Genomic DNA, 20222 nt, shown 5'->3' on the forward strand with positions numbered 1-20222 from the left:
CTGAAGTACAACATGAGTGCAAAGGAGTAGCATGCAAAAGTGCAAAAATGAACCCAACTACAATAGAATCAGAATATAGAGAAATAGAAACTAGAGAATATATACAGAAATAGAATATAAATTAAAGCAAACTCCTTGTGCATTGCCACACATACTCACACACCACAACAACCTTTTACCCAAAGAAATTGAGTAAAGGGCTAAACTACTAAAATAGACATATTAGTTGCTTACTCTGCTAGTCTGTCTGTGCTTGTTATGGTTGGTCACAGGGCTAAAGAAAGATTTCTGGCAGCTTTTTTCCATTTATTTGAAGTCTGGAGAGTTAACTGAGGCTACCAAGTATATATATATGTATAGATATATATGGGAGGTCACCAACCTGTTGTCTGGAACAATGAAAATAATTATTTTCAATCAACTAGAACAAGATTTGAAGTGGTGGGCTGGTTATGCCACTCAAGTTTAGTAAGTAGGCTAGGCCTAGTGGATATCTGTGATGTGGATCCGGTCACTGACTTTCTTAGGGGAACATTTCTGAGAGGAGATTGGATTCTAAGTTTAGAGTGAAATGTCACAGGAATTAATCTAGCTGTGTCAGGCAATGAAGTACCTACCTTTATTGTGAGCCTTTTTGCCTAACCTGTAGGCTACAGCCTAAATTGGATCCATGCAATTCACCTATTATAGTAATTAAAAAATAGCCTAATGTGCACATCACCTAGCCTACATTTTGAAAGAAGACCATTGTGTGGAAACTGGATCATGAGGTACTCAACCAATTTGCTGACAATATACTCATAATAATGCATCTTTTTTTTGTTGGCCCATAAAGAAGGCTATGAGTCCATAGAGGTGGCTATGGACTATCATGTTTAAATCAAACAATATGTTATTCACAATCTTCATCAATGTTTATCACTTACCATGTATTTTTTTCTAACAGCAAGTTTCCCCTCTATGGATTTCCAGAGGTTCCTAATCCTATATGTAAATTACAGCCAATAGATGCTGTTGTTGAGTTGGGCTGGGATTAGCAGAGGCGAATGAGTTTCAATTTTACTGGATTACAGAACAAAGAAAGGGGAAAGGGGACACAGTCCACTGTTAAAGAAAAGAGAAAGAAACGGGAAAAGAGGAAATATAGGCGTATCGATATTATTACCTTAAACGTATACATAATGCATCGAAATCAGAAGATATATGAACTCGTGAACGATATTTTATAGATGGGAGTTTCACCCAGCAGCTACCATTGGATTAAACGGATAATAAACCTATTCCGGGATTGACGGCATAAGGAAATTATAACGATAACTTAAGGTAAGAAATGAGTAATGCTTTCATTTTGAAGTTGTTTAATCTTTTATGCAAACATATATTCCTTGACACGTGACTTTTTGTGGATTGTCGAATTTTGAAATTACAGATTATAATTCTAGGGGGAGGCGTGTTGCTATTTGCTAAATAGCTAGCCAGCTAATATTTGTGGGTTAGCTTGCAACCGAGCTGGCTAATTTAGGAATTAACGTTAACTTCACAGGCTCATCTGTCAAAACGCCTCTTGTAGAAACCATTCAGTTAGTTAATTGTGTTGCAGAATAGGTCAAATTGAAAATTAATTATTTATTTAACATTTTATCGCTGTCAAGAGTTTTCTACACTCCAACGCTTGACCAATGACTGTCTTTTCGTAATGCAGGATACAACGCAATATAATTTGCACTTAGCCAGTTACGTTCCACTGTAACGTTACCAGGAGTGGGCTACTACAATTTATAACTCGAGACTCGGACACCGTAGTCTATACAGTATAAACTGTGTACACCACTGTAATAGTTTACGAGACTTTGGTCAGCCTTAGAAGGTCATGTTTACAATGTCAAATGAAGCTAGCTGATTGCTAGGTTAGCTATCATTCCTTCGGTGGTCGACTGCTAACCATTGACAAATTACAGCAAACACATAGAATGCTAGAGTCTAGAAACTGAACATCGCAAGCCAGGGCTATCTCTTTTCTAGCCAGAACAGAACTAACGTTGCCGAATATCCCAGACGCTGTAAACAGATGTAGACAGCTAAGTACCTAGATATACCTAGAGTCTTCTGAAATGAAACACTTTCATTTGTTAAATGGACAAAGCAAGATCATTATTAGCTTGATTGCTGAAACCAATGCAACATGTTATTATCTGGTTGCAAAGCAAGTAGAATCTAGCTACTGCACAAACGTTCCAAACCATATCCAGATTAAGATCAGGGACAGCTCAGTAATTTGACATTTTGTCCGACCAGCTGTGTGAAGTAGGGTACATATCCCCGTCGTGCTTTGTGCTGCCTTACAATATTTCATGTCTTCAAAATGGGGAATGCTGTGCTAAACTTGTTGAATATGGTTGTAATTTGATATTCTTTCCCACCTGAAAGTATCAAGTAAAATAATTTTGCTGAAACATGACTTTGAGGGCATTGCCCCTGTGTTATTGGCTCGAGGACAGATTTAGATTGATTTATGCTGATGTAGGAAATTGAGGTAAAGGCTGTCAAATTGAAAAACAGTCAGAGGCCTTCTTTGATAAATTTAAAGAAATAAAAAGATTAAACATGTATTTATTTTGCATGCTATAAGTCATTTATAATGATAATGATACACAGATCTGTGCAATAAGATGGTGCAGAAATGGGGCTGTCTGGGCAATATACAGTTGTGATGCATTGTAGGCTATGAAACATGACTTATGCATTACGATCCAGCAATTAAAAGTCAATGATCAGCTTTTCAGGAAACGATTTAGATACAGTTTTGTTGTTCAAGGGCTCTTAGGCCGGCATCTGTTGTTGAAGGTATTAACAAAGTATTGTGTATCAGAGGCAGTGAGAGCTGCAAGCCTCTTAGCTAGAAAAACCGCTCAGAAATGTATGATATCCTCTTTGAGATCACTGTAATATGTCTAAGTACCATATGGCCAATTATTGTGAAGAGAAGGAGCGGTTACAGTAGCCTGTGCTGCCATCATTATGAAGAAATATACTGAAGAACGTAACATTGTATGCTGAGGGGAAATCTAAATGGCTGGAAGCCTTTACTAAGACACTTTAAGCACACAAACCTGAACAGTGTGTGATACTAAATATAAAACAAAACCAAATTACCAGACCATGCATATCATCTTCAAGGTACCACCACTTCAAAGGAAAGACTAGCCTACTAGTTGTTGTATTGGTTTGAAAAAGAGCTGTGGCTTTTGAGATGATGCAGAGAGACAAAACCATAAAGTTACTCTTTTGTGAATAACGTTTACCCATAGAGAGCTACATGCCATTTGGATATGTCAAGAAAGATGGAATGATGTTGAGACCTGTTGCGCAGTGTTACGACTGAAGGACTGTCTGATAGGCCTGATAATTTGCCTCCTGCTTTTGCCTTTAGTTTAGCTATTCTCTTTACATGGGCTGTGTTGATGACAACCCAAGTCTGATCTTAGCCCTGCCCGGGCCTTATATGATATGCAAGTGTTTAAAGATGGTGTGTATAATGCAGCAGAGAAATCAGAGCAGCCTCTCTGCTTTGTTTTTACTCAAGGCACATTATTCTGTTTGTCTTAAAGATATGATCAAAACAGGCCGTCTAGGTCTCGTAGCTGCGCTAGTTTGCTGGTTGTGTGTAGCCCATTAGCCAGCAGGGCGAGGGGTTCTGTTTGCTATCTGCTCTTGAGGGGCAGATTCAGACAAGTAATTGTTTGGCTTAGTGTGTTTGGCTCCCCCCACTGTGGAGACTGTGGTTTGGGCTTGCCTGGAGGCAAGGATAATGGCTCTCAGTGTCTGGAGAGATTAAAGGCCAGAGCTGCATTGTTCAAATGCCTCGAGATTAGTTTCCAAGGAGACGGATTGTGGTTGCCATGAGAACTCCAGGCCTGGAATTAGGATTGCGATTTTTTTTTTTCTATACCCCTTATTCCTTCTCCTTACCTTTTCATTATATAATTGCCTTTTAGTTTTTCCGTTCATTTTCATGTGCTTTTTATACCCCATTTGTTTGTAACATGTCTGCAGCCATGACTTGATAGCATTCTAACTTATCCTAGGTTAGGTTAGTGGAGAGGACAGATGCCACTGACACTGGAATTGAATGTGCTTTACATTTCACGGGTGCAGAGATTTGATGGTGCTGGCCATTCTGTGGCACTAGAGGAGAGCAATTTGGATGAAGGGCTTTAAGGCAATAATCAGAGTCAGCTTTAATTGGCTGACAAAAGCTTATCGTAATTAACTGATTTCACATGGGTGTGACGGATTCTGGTTTTATCCTAGCGCATTGCACAGGGTATTACTATCACTTTTTAAGCTCACAACTTTCTTTCCCCCTGTGCTATACAGCAGCATCTTAGGCTTGTTTAGTCAAGTCCATAACAAACTATTAGCCATGTAGCATGTTGGTAGGTAATCTGTATGCTTATTCTGGAACTCTGCTTTTTGTCCCTACTCATTATGTTTTGAAGCTGTATTATTTTTTCAGTCAGAATTAGTTCTCAAAGTTGCAAGGTGTGCTTATATTTTTAGGCTGTGATATTGCCGTCATGTGCCATTAGGATTAGCTAACGAGAAATTAATTTAAAATACTATAAAGTGTTATATCTATCTTATAGGAGTGTTAAACTGGAATGTTTAGAAAGACTATATAGCCACATGGACGACCCCTTTTGCCTTCAGACCTGCGTTAATTCTTGATGGCATAGATTTAATAAGGTGCTGGAAACATTCACTCTCATTCCACCACATCCCAAAGATGCTCTATTGAATTGAGATCTAGTGACTGTGAAGGTCATTTGAGTACAGTTAGCTCATTGTCATGTTCAAAGAAACATGGACAGCTACAATACTCGGATAGGCCGTGGCATTTAAACATTACTCAGTTGGTACTAAGGGAGAAAATATCCCCCATACCATTACACCACCACCAACAACCTGAACCCTTCAAACAAAGCAGGATGGATCCATGCTTCCATGTTACACCAAATTCTGATCCTACCATCCGAACGTCGTAGCATTTTTCCAATCTTCTATTATCCAATTTGGGTGAGCACGTGCAAATTGTCCCCTCAGTGTCCTGTTGTTAGCTGACAGGAGGGCCATCTGATGTAGTCCTCTGATGCTGTAGCAGCCCATCACCCTCAAGCTTCTTTGTGTTGTGTGTCAGAGATACTTTTATACACCTTGGTTGTAAAGAGAGGTTATTAGAGTTACCGTCACCTTTCTATCAGCTCGAACCAGTCTGGCCATTCTTATATGGCCTCTGGCACCAACAAGGCATTTTCAGAAAAGCTGCTTGTAAACCTTAGAGATTGTAGATCAGCAGTTTATGAAATACTTAGACCAAGTCGTCTGGCACCAACAATCATGCCACATTCACAGTCAACTTGAAATCAACTTTCTTTCCCATTCTGATGCTCAATTTGAACTTCAGCAGTCTTGACCATACCTAATACCTAAATCCATTGAGTTGCTGCCATGTAATATTTGTGTTAATGAGCAATTGACAGGCACAGTATGTTAGAAATATTGTGGTAGACTATTGTTTGAGTCACAGCTTTGTGACGGACCTTTCGTTTTTTATTTTTCGTCAGCCATGTACTACAGTAAAGCACTCACCAATGTTGAGCACAACTTACAGTTCCATATACTAATATATGAACAAGCAAAAACACCATATTGAGGTAGCGATAAGCCCATATCACAGTGACCAGATGTCCTGCCTTGTTGATGTTAATGATACCTTAATTTGCAGGGTGAAACGTCTTCCTGTTTCTGTTTTTCCTGTGGACTGGGTTTGTTCCAGAGGAAGTTGGCGAAATCTTGTGAAATGGACTGATTGAGAAATGTTATATTGGAAACTGACTATTGTGATCTTGGTCACTTTTGGCAGGTGAGTTCCTCTTTCGCCTGGGAAAGAATGGCACAGATCGGGAAGGCAGGATGTGATGCTGTTCGACCAAATTCACGGGTGGATATCCGAGTACCCCAGGTGTCCGCGAGGCAAGAGATTCTGACCAGTTTGGTCTCTGCACTGGATTCTGTGGTAAGACCACTGAGCATACACTAGTCAACTGAATGTATGAGAACAGCATGTACCTTAACACATGCTACATGCAACAGTTCAATTCAATTTATTGTTATTTATAGTGCAGCATTCACCATCGACACAGGTCTCATTACACCTTACAGTTAAAAATAAATAATCGGCATACAAATGAATTGAAGATGAAAAGATGATGAAAACGATTCTCAGTAGATTGTATATTCAATTTGAAAAATTGTAAGGACCATAAATGCTCATTCTGTCACTGTGTCAGAGGAAATGTACTGACTTCTGCTTTAAAAAGTGTTTTTCTTTCCAGTGCACAGCCATGTCCAAGCTGAATGCGGAGGTGGCTTGTGTCACAGTTCATGAGGACAGTGTAATCGCCATGGGGACAGAAAAAGGAAGAGTCTTCCTGAACTCCAGGAAGGAAATTCAGACTGACTTTCAGAAATTCTGCCGTGAGCATCTTTTTTCTCTCTCTTTCTTTCTCTGTCTCTCTCTTTATCTGTTTTTTCTATCTTTCTGTATTTCTCTCTCTTTCTCTGTCTTTCTCATATTCTCTCTCTCACACACACAGACACAGACATACAGGGAATGTGTGAATTTTGCCCTCAGTGCTGCAGTGCTAAAACATTCTTTCTTTCTTTCTTTCTTTCACAGGAGTGCCCTGTCTGCAGGCTTTGGCCACCGTTAATTCCCACAGTAAAGCCCGAGATGGAGAGTCCAGCAATGCACTGAAAGATGCTGGGCAAGGGAAACAGAGAGCCTTAACGGATGCTCACTCCAACATCTTTGTCTTAAGAAAAATGGTGGAGGAGGTGTTCAGCGTGCTTTACAGTAGGAACACTTGATCTTCAGAGTCACTCCCTTAAACAAGCAGTCAGGGTGAACGTATTTCATTCAGTGATTTAACAATAATCACATACTTTCTTGATAAGTGACATACCTTTAACTTTGAAACAGTAGGCTTATTGAGGCTCATGAAGTCATTGAATCTATTTGATTCAATGTGCCAAGAAATTTACACATATATTAAACATTTTTGGTATAATAAATAGATGGAGTTTAAAAATGACAAAAGTGCATTTGTATATGGGTAGATTAATTCTATGCAACAACTCACTCCATAGTTTCTATATGATAATAGCACTAAATTCTTACTTCTCCTAAGGTGAGGCTGTTGGGAAAAGCAGCCTGGTCCCTGTGCCTTATGATCTGATCTCGAAGGACCACAGCTCAGTAGTTGTCCATGGTTTGCCTGATGGAATCACACTACGGAAACCTGCTGAGTATGACACCAAGACCTTAATGAAAATACTGGAGCAAAGCAACCGTATCCGTTTTACACTCAAAAGGTATGTTGAAGGGTGTTTTAATTACAGGACCATTTGTGGTCCATATTATGATGTGTAGATATAAGTACATGACAAGGGGAGTAACCATGTCAGAATAACAGTATGTTTAAATACCATAAACATGAAGATTATTAGTATTGTTTATGTAGGCTATATGACTACTTTAAACTGTTACAGTTTTATGATAATGTTTATAGTGGCTATTGTATGTCGTTTGGACAAAATCGTTTTGCATAGCCATAACCATCGTTTCATGCAGATGTGTCTGAAGGTTTTTGATTGTGATTGCCACACCTACAATTTATCACAGTCCAGATTAATCTGTGATGTACAATGTATTACAAATGTATTATGTTGTAATAATATGATCCATCATCCCATGGTTCATGTCCTTTAGTGTACTGTATGTAAAATCATGATGTTCCATTGTGTGATGACTTATACTTACATAACATTTCAGAAAAGTTGCAATACAAAAAATATTGAAATAAGTAAGTTCCAGGGTATGAAGCGATAAGGATACTGTTGTTGGCAAGATATCTGATATGGGAGATGCACTGTCAGAAGATCACTGTCAGAGAATCCTAACTTTTTCTCTTGTCTGACTCATTGAGAGTGCTAACTTTTTAAAATGTATTTATTTATTTATTTGGTCACAGAACGATAGAGGAGGTGGTGCGAGATCCCAAACCCAGTGCCGATATCAACCATCATGCGGGCACAAAGAATGTCAGCGGCCATTCTACCGCCAAGCCCTCTGGACAGGACGTCTCCGTCAGCAACTCTATGCTGTCCAGTTTTGTTTACGGGATGCCCGTGTCCTCGCAGCCTCACCCCGACAGCAAGGAAATCAAACCCATCTCCCTTCACAACCTTGGAAAAGAGTGCCTTGGCATGTGGATGTCTGCGCACGAGAAAGCATCGCCTGCCAAGGACTGTGCTGACAATGGTAGGAATGACCTGCAGCCTAACGGCAATATTAGAGATAACTTTCGAATAGGGAATATTCACAACAGTCTGGTATATGTACTGCAGGCTGCCATCACTGTTATGCGTATGGTGGGGCATGAAGTCATATTTCAATATGATTTCATATCTGATGTTGTTGTTTTATGTGTTCAGGTGATCAGATTGGCATAGCTGGAGACCTTGGTCAGTGCCCACCGAGTATTCACATCTCTAAGCGTCTTCTGTTCTCTATTGTGCATGAGAAATCAGGTGGGTGTATTTGGTTCCTCTGAAAGTACAACATTCTCTGTTCTGTCAGGGAAAGATGTGAAGTTGTTTTTCCTCATGCTATCAAATTAGTGTTAGAAAAACAACTTCACATCTTGCGCTGACAGATCAGAGAACCTTATTCTATGGCTTCTACCCTGTACTCATTTTTAATGATGGACTGTATATCTGTCTCAACACAGAAAAATGGGACTCATTTATAAGAGAAACTGAGGACATAAACACACTACGGGAATGTGTCCAGATTCTCTTCAACAGTCGTTATGGTAAGGCAGTCAAGATTTAAAGCCTGCTATATATTTCATGTCCCAGCTAGCTATTTATTCCCACATTAGATTGCCTCTCTCATCTTACCCAACACATTGTATAGCAATAGCATTTTCAAGCTACATTGCTAATATTGAAACAAAGGTAGAGTTACTTGTATTTGAACATCTTATTGATTAGACTTTAGACTGCTTTCATATGCATTCATATCTGTGCTGAAGATCGTTTCAGACCAGATTTATAATATATATATATATATATTTATAATATTTATATATATCATTATAAATATTTATATTTATAATGTTGAACATCTGAATCCAGTATAGCAAAATTATCCATTTTTTGTGGTGCTCTTCAGCCGAGGCATTAGGTTTGGATCACATGGTTCCTGTTCCATATCGGAAGATCGCCTGTGATCCCGAGGCGGTGGAGATCATTGGCATTCCGGACAAGATTCCCTTCAAAAGACCCTGCACCTACGGGGTGCCCAAGCTCAAGCGCATCCTGGAGGAGCGGCACAGAGTCCGCTTTGTGGTCAAACGGTAACAGCAGTCCCTGCCCCCATCCCCACTCCCACCCCTACACACACACACACACACACACACATATACATACACACACACACACACACACACACACACACACACACACACACATATACATACACACATATACATACACACACACACACGCGCGCGCGCGCACACACACACACACACACACACACACACACACACACACACACACACATACATAAAATTCTAGCTTTTAACACCTACATGAGAGCCACAGACAGGAAAGCAGTGATAATTACTCATGTGGCATGTTAAGTTCCTGACTGTGAGACAGTCAAGAATGTGTGCCTTTGATTTGTGAAAACCTTCTCACTGGTACTGATCTGTGCTTATGGAGATGAAAAGAGCTTTACATCTGTACAAGGACAGAGACCAAGGCTTCTAGTGTGGCATCTCAGCACTTGCAATATGGTTCCCTCTCAGAGTGAAGCTCACTCACAGCAGGCCTGGCCATCTGGCGGTGTCACGCCCTGCACCCAAACTAAAGTGAAATGCGTCGTGGCCGCTGGTGATCACTGCCATACATGATGCACTGTGATCCCACTCACTTGGCCTAATTAGGAGGGCTCCAGCTGTAATGCATACCACATGTTTTAGCAGGTTTAGATGATTTAAGGCTTTTGGCAACTTTGTAGAGTAGATACTGTATGATGCTTATTATATTACTGCTGACCTTACAGACCTCCCTTAATCCCATTAGAATCAACAGGACTTCTCTGTTAACATGAAGAATGTCCAATCTTGTTTGAAAATTTTCTTTTTTTGCAGAATGTTTGATGAAAGGATTTTTACAGGTAAGGCTTTAATTACTATAACAACTTATCTATAACAACCAAATCTGTGGTGATCTGCACCCCATTGTTTGTAATATTGTGTGTCTTGTTATCTTCTCAATATAATGCTTGAGTATTTTCCCTCATGGTATTTTACTTTTTAGATAGAGTAATGGATGGATGGATAGATGGATGGATACTTTATTAATCCAGAAGGAAATTTAGGAATGTATTGCATAATACATTACTGAGTGTCGTAGCACATACATAACACAAACAGAAGGAAAGTTATAGTTAGATACTGTTATAGGGGATTAGAGATTAATGTCCGTGTGTCGCCTGATCTTCACTGGTCCTCCCCTCAGCTGCTGGCAAGGTCTCGAAAGAGGAAGGGAAGCCGGACATCGGATGCATTCTGGAGGACGGCTTCTCGGAGAACCTGAGAGTGCCCCCTGCTGCCCTAGAGCTGCCCGGCAACGCCCCGAGCAGCAGGTGATTCCAGGCCGCAATGTCCCGTCCAGGATGCCATTATTGTGTAGTGCCATCGGCACAGTGGTGCTGCTCATTATCCAGAGTGAGGAAATAGCTGATCTTTATGTTCTGTTGTGTTTAGACCCACAAGCTCCTGTGTGAGTCCCTTGGCAGACTGCGAAGCAGGTTTGTATAAATTATAGGGTGTATATTTATAACCGATATTGCCTGATACTCACAGGACTTTTGCTTTAATCAGCAGGGAAAGTGCTCACTTCTGCAAGATTTACCTGTTTGCAGTATTTTGTGCTGTCTGCAGATCTACTTTTAGGTTGACTGTTTTGCATGTTTTAACTTGAAACATGATGGCAATAAACATTTCAGACATGTAGACCATATTTCATCAGCCAAATAAATAATATGTGGCTATTCTGCCAAATATATGTGAAATAATGCTTCATTATTTCTTAGGACCTTCAGGTGACTGCGTCCCCTTGAAGAAAATAAAGACTGAACCACCAGATGGGGATATAATTCAGGTTACAGTACCAGGTAAGACACCTCAATCATTTTGTGCTGTTTAAAATGAAGAGACGTTCCGTCACCCTTTCGCTGAAGAGATTTCGTAATTTCTCATTAACCGTATTATGTGAATTGAGTTTTTTGAAGGATAGTAGCAGAATTTGAAAGGTGACATTGGAGGGACAAAGCACTCACATACAGTCGCTGGATCTCTAAAGTAATATCTGAAAACTTAATTTCGGTCTTACAATTATGGAACATTTTTGAGATATTCTTGTTATCTTAGTCATGGGGTGTCATTTTGAGTTCAGAATAATGCCATGTTTTGTGATGTGACCTAGAGCAAACCTCCCTCTCAGCTGAAAAGCCCTAAATGCAAAGAAAGGAAACTCAGAGCCCAGTCATTTCCTGTTTGCTCTCTTGTGAGCGGCGGGGAAGTGGTAACAGATGAGCTGATGCAAAAAAGGCTCTTTCCAAAGCCGTCTAAGCTCAGTGGGGACAGTGGTCATCTCAATAAAGCTTAATCAGCCAACATGATGTGCTCATATTATTGGCCAAACTGTTTGGTTGGTTGGTCAGTTGTGAAACAAAGCAAAGAAAACAGAAAGATGCATTACATGTTAAAACAATTTTAGAAGAACATCTCAACACTGTAACTTAAAACATCTTAAAGTCCTATGGAAGGCTATGGGAATTGATTGAGGTATCTATTCCAAAACCATCTGACTATACCAAAACATTTGACTAAATGTCCCCAAATCCATGTTAGACAGCTCAGGGCCCTGAATACAGTGGCTTTGTTTTGGAATATTCTATAATGCCATAGTTAAATTTACTTCTGCACTGACAGAACATGGTCAGAGACAAGGAACTTACAGTTTTTCTCAGTCGCTTTGGTGCTTTCTCACATCACTATTAACATTTGCATAGCAGTTAGTGCATTTCATAAAAAACAATTAGTGCAAACTGCAAAACCTAGTGGATAACCTGCAAAAGCACGTCACTTGCTCAAAATGGATAGTCCATTCCTCAAAAGCAAGTATTTATGTCAATGAAACGGCCAGTGTTATCAAAATGAAAACCATTGTCTTGACGCCATTGTTTATGAACAAAATAGTCAAATGGCTTTGTCATGTTTTCAGTTGACAGTTTATGCTCTCAGTGTTTTCCCTTGCAAAAAAAGGTCAGAACTTGGTGACACTACCTGAAAATGCTCAAGACAGCACTATACAGTACTTGTACAGCCATTTGAAAACTACAGTAAAGTTACAAATTGCTGTAGTTAGGAGAGTAAGTGAGTACAAGACACTGAATATGTACGTTTCACAGTTTTACTGTATATGCTCTTTGCAATTTTACAGCATTGTGACAGAATTTGATAACTAGTTCACCAATTTTGTATGTAATGACTCAAGCAATGAAATTACTATTAGACTAAAGACTATTAGTTTTATTGGGAACGACTATTCAGCATCCATAAGTATAGTTAATTTTGACTGACATGACAAAGCAACTGATACATGTTCAAAAGCATTTGCAGTTTGTTCAGAGGAAGGAGAAATTGCTACTATGATGTGCACAAATGACTAAATGTTGTGGAGGTTGAACTAATAGTTATGAGACTTTTCATTCTGATCTGAGAAAAGCACCAGAAAAAAACTGTAATTCTAGGACCGCATTTTACCTTGTTTGTGTTGCTGGAACCTCCATAGGTTTTTGAACACTTTATCAAGCAACATACCGGTACACACATTCTAGACCCCTGTTGTTTCCCTTGTTCAATTCGTTTATTGTCAGTAATGATTTGCCTGCCAGCGATTTTTCTGGCTCTGATTTTCAATCTGTTCTCACAACAACATAATTATGAAGCAATATTACAAAAGTGTCATTTTATAATGCCAGTCAATCATTCCCCCGGGAAATTTCTTTAATTTCCCAGAAACCACTCCGTCTGCGGAGGAGCCGAGTGAGTCTCCGGCTGACCCGGTGACCCCTGACCTGCGCTGCCCTCCAGAGCCTCACGCAGGTAACTGCTGCCCCTCTCCCCCACCTCTCTGCCCACCCCACCACCAGGACGGCACCGCCACGGGGTATCTGCCAGCTGCCTGTCTCTCTCTCTTTCCATTAGAGAGATTTTAAATCCAGACCACAAACGTATGGACTCTTTTTTTTAACAGATACTTCTCCCGTCTGCCCCCCTTGTAACTTACTAGTGCCCCTGAAGCCCCACTCCCTCTTCCCTTAACTCCCCGATTCAAAATTCCTCAGTCCTCAGGGCTTGGAATCTCAGTGTTGTATGTTTATTAGTTTAGACAGTGTTAGTCAGACAGTGTAGGTGTTAGTATTAGTCAGTGTCTTGATCAAGTATGTTAACCTGCCAATATTTATTTGATATCATCCAAAACTCTTACAATGAATGCATGACCCTTCTGTGTAGAAGCATAATGAAGGGGAGCATGCAGAGTTTTCCCAGGAACTCCCCTATCCTGGAAATCAATGACCTTGGAGTTTGTAAACCCTTTGGGAACGTGTTGCCTACACGAAAGAGCTCAGAAAAAACTCAGCTAATCAATCTCAATTTTTTTTTTATAAACACTCTCTGGTCTCTGGTCCACTGTGTTCATGTGACCAGAAAGGTCCGCTGGGTGATCATGCATTTCCAGACAAAAGTTAAGAGTTGCACAGAGATTTTGTGTACTGAAGAGGGTTGTTTTAAAGGTCCTGTTGCACCATGCACACCTTATTCCAGCCCATGTTCTGCAGCCTTGTTCCCAAAAGCCTTCATATTAGAAGACCTTGATAGATGTATAGCCTTTACCTCTATTGCTAGTGCGTGTGTGTGTGTAGAAGACTCCCCTTTACAACTAACCCACTAGTCTAGTTTCCCCTACCATAGAGACCCAGTGCCCAGACCCTAAGCTTAAGCCTCATACATAAAGTTAACACGAACACTTGAATTGTGTATTTCTGGCTTGGCAAAAACACTGTGGCAGTGCTTTGGAATCTTAATCGGCATCATTAAAATTGGAGCACCAAGGTCCGGGCTACACTGAAAAGCACAACTGAATTTTCCGAATGTCGGCGTTGTATATGCACTGCTGTCATGGCTGGTGTTGCCAGTTCCACTGATCATAGTGGAAGATGATTTCTGCAGCATATGTGCCACAAACCCTCTGCTGCAGTTGTGAGTCTGGTGAAGCCCGGCCGTAAAAAGTGCAGGTGTGATGTACGCCTATGAAAGTGTTCATGTTAACTTAAGTCTATTGAAAACTGCAATTAATGTTAATTAATGTGTTATGTTGACGTTTGCCCGTCTCAATTGATCAGTGGAGTAAACAACAGCAGGTAAGAGCAAAAGAGATCCGCACCAATTGCAATGTCATTTGAAATGCAAAAAGCACAGATAAACAATGTATTTCATAGTGTTGGAGAGGAAACCTTTTTTTTACTGTCTGTTATGTTATATTGTGTTATGATATACTAAAACAAATTACAATTGTAATTTGTTCTTTCAGGCGAAGCATTATCCCAGAAATCACCAGGCGAAGCACTTAAAAGGGTAGTTGAAGGTAGAACCCGCTCTTGAAATTTTTGATTTTCTTTTCTTTTTATGTTATCGTATCATAACTACACTGCAGTAGGCTTCATGTTAAGTCTTTCTTCTTCAGAAGACCTCGGTGAAATGATCCTTCAACTTCGAAAGCAAGTGGAGAATCTCTTCAGCTCGAAATACAGTATGTACAAATGATAGTAGTTTTTGTCTGAGTGAGGGGTCCAGAGAGAGGGATGTGTTTAAAGCCTGACTCATATCTGAACAATGGGTCATTCATCTCCTGTTACTCCTTTTGCAAAAACTGTTGTAGTCTGTTAGTTTAAGGGTATAGTTTTATGTCCCCTGTCTTTTTTCTTTTCTCATTTGCAGCTGAGGCTCTTGGCCTACCTGAAATCACTAAAGTGCCCTACTCCAAGTTTCAGATGTATCCAGAGGACTTGTATGTCACAGGGCTGCCGGACGGAATGGCTTTCCGAAGGCCAAATTGTTTTGGAGCAGCAAAACTTAAAAGGATACTGGCAGCAGGGAGCCAAATCCAGTTTGTTATCAAAAGGTGCTCCGTCACAAATGTGGATGAAAATACATGCATGAGAATATACCACAAGATATTGTGTTGATGGGCAAATCCATGGGAGCTATTTAAGGAAGTGGTGTAAATGGAGCAGCAGGGTCCCAAATACTGATCCCTGAGGTACACCTGTGGTGAGGTTGTGATACCTGTGCTTGCCAAGACCAAAGATCTTAGAGCGTAGTGCTCTAGTATCTTTGGCCAAGACACTGAATGAACATCCTTCAGCTTTTCCTAGCGCAGATAATATAGATAGAATGTCATGGTTCACTGTGTCAAAGGCTGAAAAGTGAGCAGAGGCTTTAGCCACTTTCAATGGTAAATGAGACAGTTTACAGTATGTAGCATTTGTCTAGTCCTCTGAGCACCTCAAAGTGCTTTACAGATTAATGCCTCACATTCACCTGTTCACACACACCTTCATACACTGATTGCGGAGGCTGCTATGCACTTCGACAGGGTCAGCAGGGGTTGGGATCGGATGATGACTACCTTGAGGTTTCAGTAGAAAGGCTGCTTGAAACCAGACTGCTTAGAGTGTAGTAGTTGTTCTGAGATAAGAAATCAGAAACTTGCTTGAACACCACTTTCTCCAGAACCCTTGACAAGAAGGAAGACTGGTCCATAGTTCTTCACATCAGCTGAATTGATTGTACTTTTCTTGAGCAAAGGTGTAACACTTGCTTGTTTGAAAGAAAAAGGAACTTCTCCAGAACTGAGTGATGAATGATAATAAATAATAAGTAAAGGAAACAAACCTAAACTTTTCTGTATTTTGCAGACCAGATTTGTTAACTGACCCAGTTAAGCATGAGCCCCCGAGTCAACAACCATGTGAGATAGGTAAGTGTCTATACTACCATGTTTGCTCTGTGTTTGTCATTTAATGCTTTGTGACATTAAAGCTGCAGTTGGCAAGATTTTTTTGATCATATTCACTGAAACCGACACTGTGCTCCGACAGAACAACTAGTGCCTGTTATTTGTTTTGCAAAAATCCACAGCTCCCGGTTCTTCTGGTCCAATCAGAGCAGGGCTGCGTGAGATCTGACTGTCAATCACAGTCTGGTGCTGTCTGGTGTGCACTGACGAGCACAAACTTGATGAGAGGGTGCTCGGTGGTAGTGGGGAAGGGGCATGAGAGTTGTAAACATTAAACATTTTGGCTAAGCCCCCTCAATCTGTCAGACTTGCGAACTGCAGCTTTAATTATAGTGCAAAATACACTTCATTCATACACTGTTTGGTTCTGAGCATAAGTAAAACTTTTGAGGCGATTTTGCAAGAACTGTCAGACATTCTGTGAATATAGTTTGAGAATGGACAAAAAGGGCGGAAGGTTTCAACAAATGTGTTTTAGCAATTGTGACATAATGCCTTAATTTTTTGGAGCAGTGTATATACCTAATGACCATGATGCAATCATTATCTTTCTAGATTTTCCGATTTTCAAAATGTTGTCAATGTCTATGATGTGATATTTTCGTTTCAATTGCAATGTCCAGCTCCTGACTCCAAGGATAATGTGACAGAAGACCCGGGACCAGCTAATAAGAGGCCCGCATTTACTGGTGAGATGTCCAGCAAATATGTATCTTCTATCCACTTGCATATTATTGAAAGATAACATTTTAGTTATTTCTTTAAGCCTGAAGAATTGACATTTGGTGTCTCTGCTCCTGACAGACAGCTTAGAGGCAAAGCTGTCCCGGATTGACTTGGCCAACACTCTAAGAGAACAAGTCCAAGACCTCTTCAACAGAAAGTATGGCGAGGCGCTGGGCATTAAGTATCCTGTCCAAGTGCCTTATAAAAGGATCAAGAGCAACCCCGGGTCCGTCATTATTGAAGGCCTCCCACCTGGCATTCCATTCCGCAAACCCTGCACCTTTGGGTCCCAGAATCTTGAGAGGATTCTGGCCGTAGCTGACAAGATTAGATTCACCATCACCAGGTAAAAAACAACCTTCTGCATATTTCAGCATATAGAGTGTGCCCATATTTAAGAGTTTGGTTCATCAGGTCCACAATGCTAATATCTCGGTTTCTATATATCAGGCCTTTCCAGGGATTAATCCCCAAACCAGGTAATGTATAGATAACATAGTATTTTAAACGGTTTCAATTGTTTGGATCTGTTTTTGCATGCCTTCTGTAAGCATACACAGATCTGACACTCATATAATAAAAAATCTATACCCAATTACTCCATTTTCTGTTTGGGAAAGCCTTATTTAATTGATCCATACTCTCTGCCAACTGCTCTTGTAGCTCCACGGAGAATCACTTTATTGAAGAAAGCGTATGCCTCAATAAGTGGTAAGCCAACATGAATATCTTTAAGGGAACAAAATCATTTTGCAAGCAAAATGATGTTAGATGATGACTAAATAACTATGGTGCAACTCTCTAGTGTCCAAAATAAAAAGTGTTTTGGGTGTCTTCTAAATATATCAGAAATACAAAAGAGAAGTGTATTGTGATGGTCTGTCAGCATTCTCAGTTGAATTGATGTCCCACATAGTAAAATGAATGTTTTCTTACTGTCATACCTGAAATAGATGATGAGGAAGTTAACCGCATGGGCGAGAAGGTGATCCTACGAGAACAAGTGAAGGAGCTCTTCAACAAGAAATATGGTATACCCTATTATTATTTTCAATCCACATCTTAGTGCTGATACTTACCTATACTTATTCAAGAGAATTGTGTTCTTATTTTAAGGTGAAGCTCTGGGTTTGGATCGGTCTGTACTAGTACCATACAAACTCATCAGGGCCAGCCCAGACTCCGTGGATGTGTCCGGTCTCCCGGACGACATCCCCTTCAGGAATCCTAACACCTATGACATCATCCGCTTGGAGAAGATTTTACAAGCAAGGGAAGAAATCAGCATTACAATCAAAAGCCAGCTCCAGTGAGTCACTCTGTAAATCTGGAGCCAATGAGCCAGGATCTGGGGGCTTTGGGATAAGTGGATGTATTGAGCTACATTTAATATGTATTGTTGTTGCTCATGTAGATATTTTGCTTTTCAGGCCATTTGCAGAAATCTGTACGCAAACTGGTAATACAGGTAAGGGTTATCCCATATCCCATTTTAAGATGACGAGAAACAAACATATATATATTTTAAAGAGATCTGAAAATCTCTTTTATTTCTTTGTCATTTCCAGAAGGGAAAGAAGTGTCCACCAATCGACGGAAGCGCAAAAGAGTCTTGGACAACAGCCGTGTGTCTGTTCCTTCAGGTGGGGGATCCACAGCATCAGCCAATCAGATACCTGTGATGGTGAGCTGCGTTATGGTTACATTTTGTAAAACAATACAGTAAAGTGAGTTTGGTTTGTTGTTTAAATTGTTTTGAAATTATTTGACATTTTCTCTTTCTTTCTTTCTTTCTTTCTTTCTTTCTCTAGCAATGGCCTATGTACATGGTGGATTACAGTGGTGTGAATGTACAAGTCCCAGGAAAAGTGAAGTACTGACGATGGACCTTTTTGATAATCACAACAATAAACATAACTCCCAATATCAGCTTTACTAGAGTGCTGTGGCTTATGAAAAAGTAAATTTTGCCCGTATTGAGTGTTTTAAAGGCTGGCAATCATTGGTGGCATTTGTATGATGTCAGAAAGGAATATTACATGAAGTTGCACAGTGGTTTGCAGGACAAATGCTTGTTTTCTTGTATTTTATTTGTCAGAAGGTTTCTGTGTGCTTCACTGATTGCAAAGGGATTTTGTTAGGTGATACAGCTGTTAAACAGATATGTATAGATCAATCCATAAGGGATAGAGATGCGGTCTCTGTCAAATCATGGAGCTGTTTTTTCTGAAAAATTCCCCAATGTTATTACTAATTTATCACGTTCCCATGCAGTGCTAATACGTTTAATATTGTTATGGTAGGGATGTTTTTCTACCCTCACACTAAGTCACAGGTAATTGTGGACAAATCCTTTATTGGTGCTAAAAGATTCACATTATTGACAGTCCAGTCTCACAGCAGTCAGATATTGGTGATATTATTTATTTATTTATTTGCAACTGATGCTTATACACAGGGAATGTAAAACAACACATTCAGTATAACAGTACTTGGTGAAATGACTGAACATATTACAACATTAGCTACTGTAGGTATACTGTGTGTATATTCACCAAGATCATTTTTAATTTGGGTGTGCAGATACCCACTGTGGAGTATTCCAAGGTGATAACACTATTCAAAGTAACATTTTGAGGTTTTTAATTAAAATGTTCATAGAACGTAAAAGCAAAATACAGTTAAAGTGTTTCATTATATAAAAAAGTAAATATGAATGTAATGTAATGTAAAGGAAAGAGTGGCATATGTTAATCCCCTAACAACTGTCTCTCTGGACTCACCAGTATTTATATGCTGTACCTTAATGCCATTTAGGCCTTTGAAATAAAATGTGTTGCCTTGCATTTTATTTCCTGCTGTGATCCTGACTCTTTCTACATTAACCATGCCATTTTCAGAAATTGCTTTCTCACACCTACAACATATGGTAGAAGAATGAAAATATGGCACAACATGGTAGTGTCAAAAATGCGTCATGTCTGTGAACAAAATATTGGGCATGCCTGGGGCTTTTAAATTTCATAAGCACTCACACTTCCGACTATATTCATATTTCCAAAATAAAGGTTCGAAGTTACGTTTGCATTTAGAAATATGGTTGTCATAATTCCCAACCAGCTTTAGATTTCGGTGTGTTAATTTGATTTATCAAAAAATTAGAGATGGGAATCTAAATATGTTAAATTGCAAAGCCCTCTGCGGACTCTGTA

At 39.8% G+C, this 20222-nt stretch overlaps 1 protein-coding gene across 2 annotated transcripts; it reads left to right on the plus strand.

Moving 5' to 3' along the window:
• Positions 1-1023: 1023 nt before the first annotated feature.
• gtf2ird1 (GTF2I repeat domain containing 1) lies at positions 1024-19861 on the plus strand. 2 transcript variants are annotated; one of them, XM_042091772.1, is made up of 27 exons: positions 1024-1323; positions 5924-6076; positions 6396-6537; positions 6740-6916; positions 7251-7434; positions 8094-8383; positions 8557-8652; positions 8853-8936; positions 9299-9482; positions 10284-10309; positions 10654-10780; positions 10902-10945; positions 11231-11311; positions 13221-13307; positions 14797-14850; positions 14950-15015; positions 15204-15387; positions 16184-16245; positions 16908-16973; positions 17089-17356; positions 17461-17489; positions 17674-17721; positions 17964-18041; positions 18127-18319; positions 18441-18478; positions 18579-18694; positions 18822-19861. In XM_042091772.1, exons 2-27 carry the CDS (start codon positions 5951-5953, stop codon positions 18888-18890), a joined length of 2919 nt encoding a protein of 972 aa, XP_041947706.1. In that variant the 5' UTR covers positions 1024-1323; positions 5924-5950; the 3' UTR covers positions 18891-19861. The 2 variants fall into 2 exon arrangements, with proteins under 2 accessions (XP_041947706.1, XP_041947707.1); XM_042091773.1 differs by having other exon boundaries at positions 14953-15015.
• The last annotated feature ends 361 nt before the right edge of the window (positions 19862-20222 follow it).

This window comes from Alosa sapidissima, chromosome 5 (genome assembly GCF_018492685.1).
Source record: "Alosa sapidissima isolate fAloSap1 chromosome 5, fAloSap1.pri, whole genome shotgun sequence".
NCBI lineage: Eukaryota > Metazoa > Chordata > Actinopteri > Clupeiformes > Clupeidae > Alosa > Alosa sapidissima.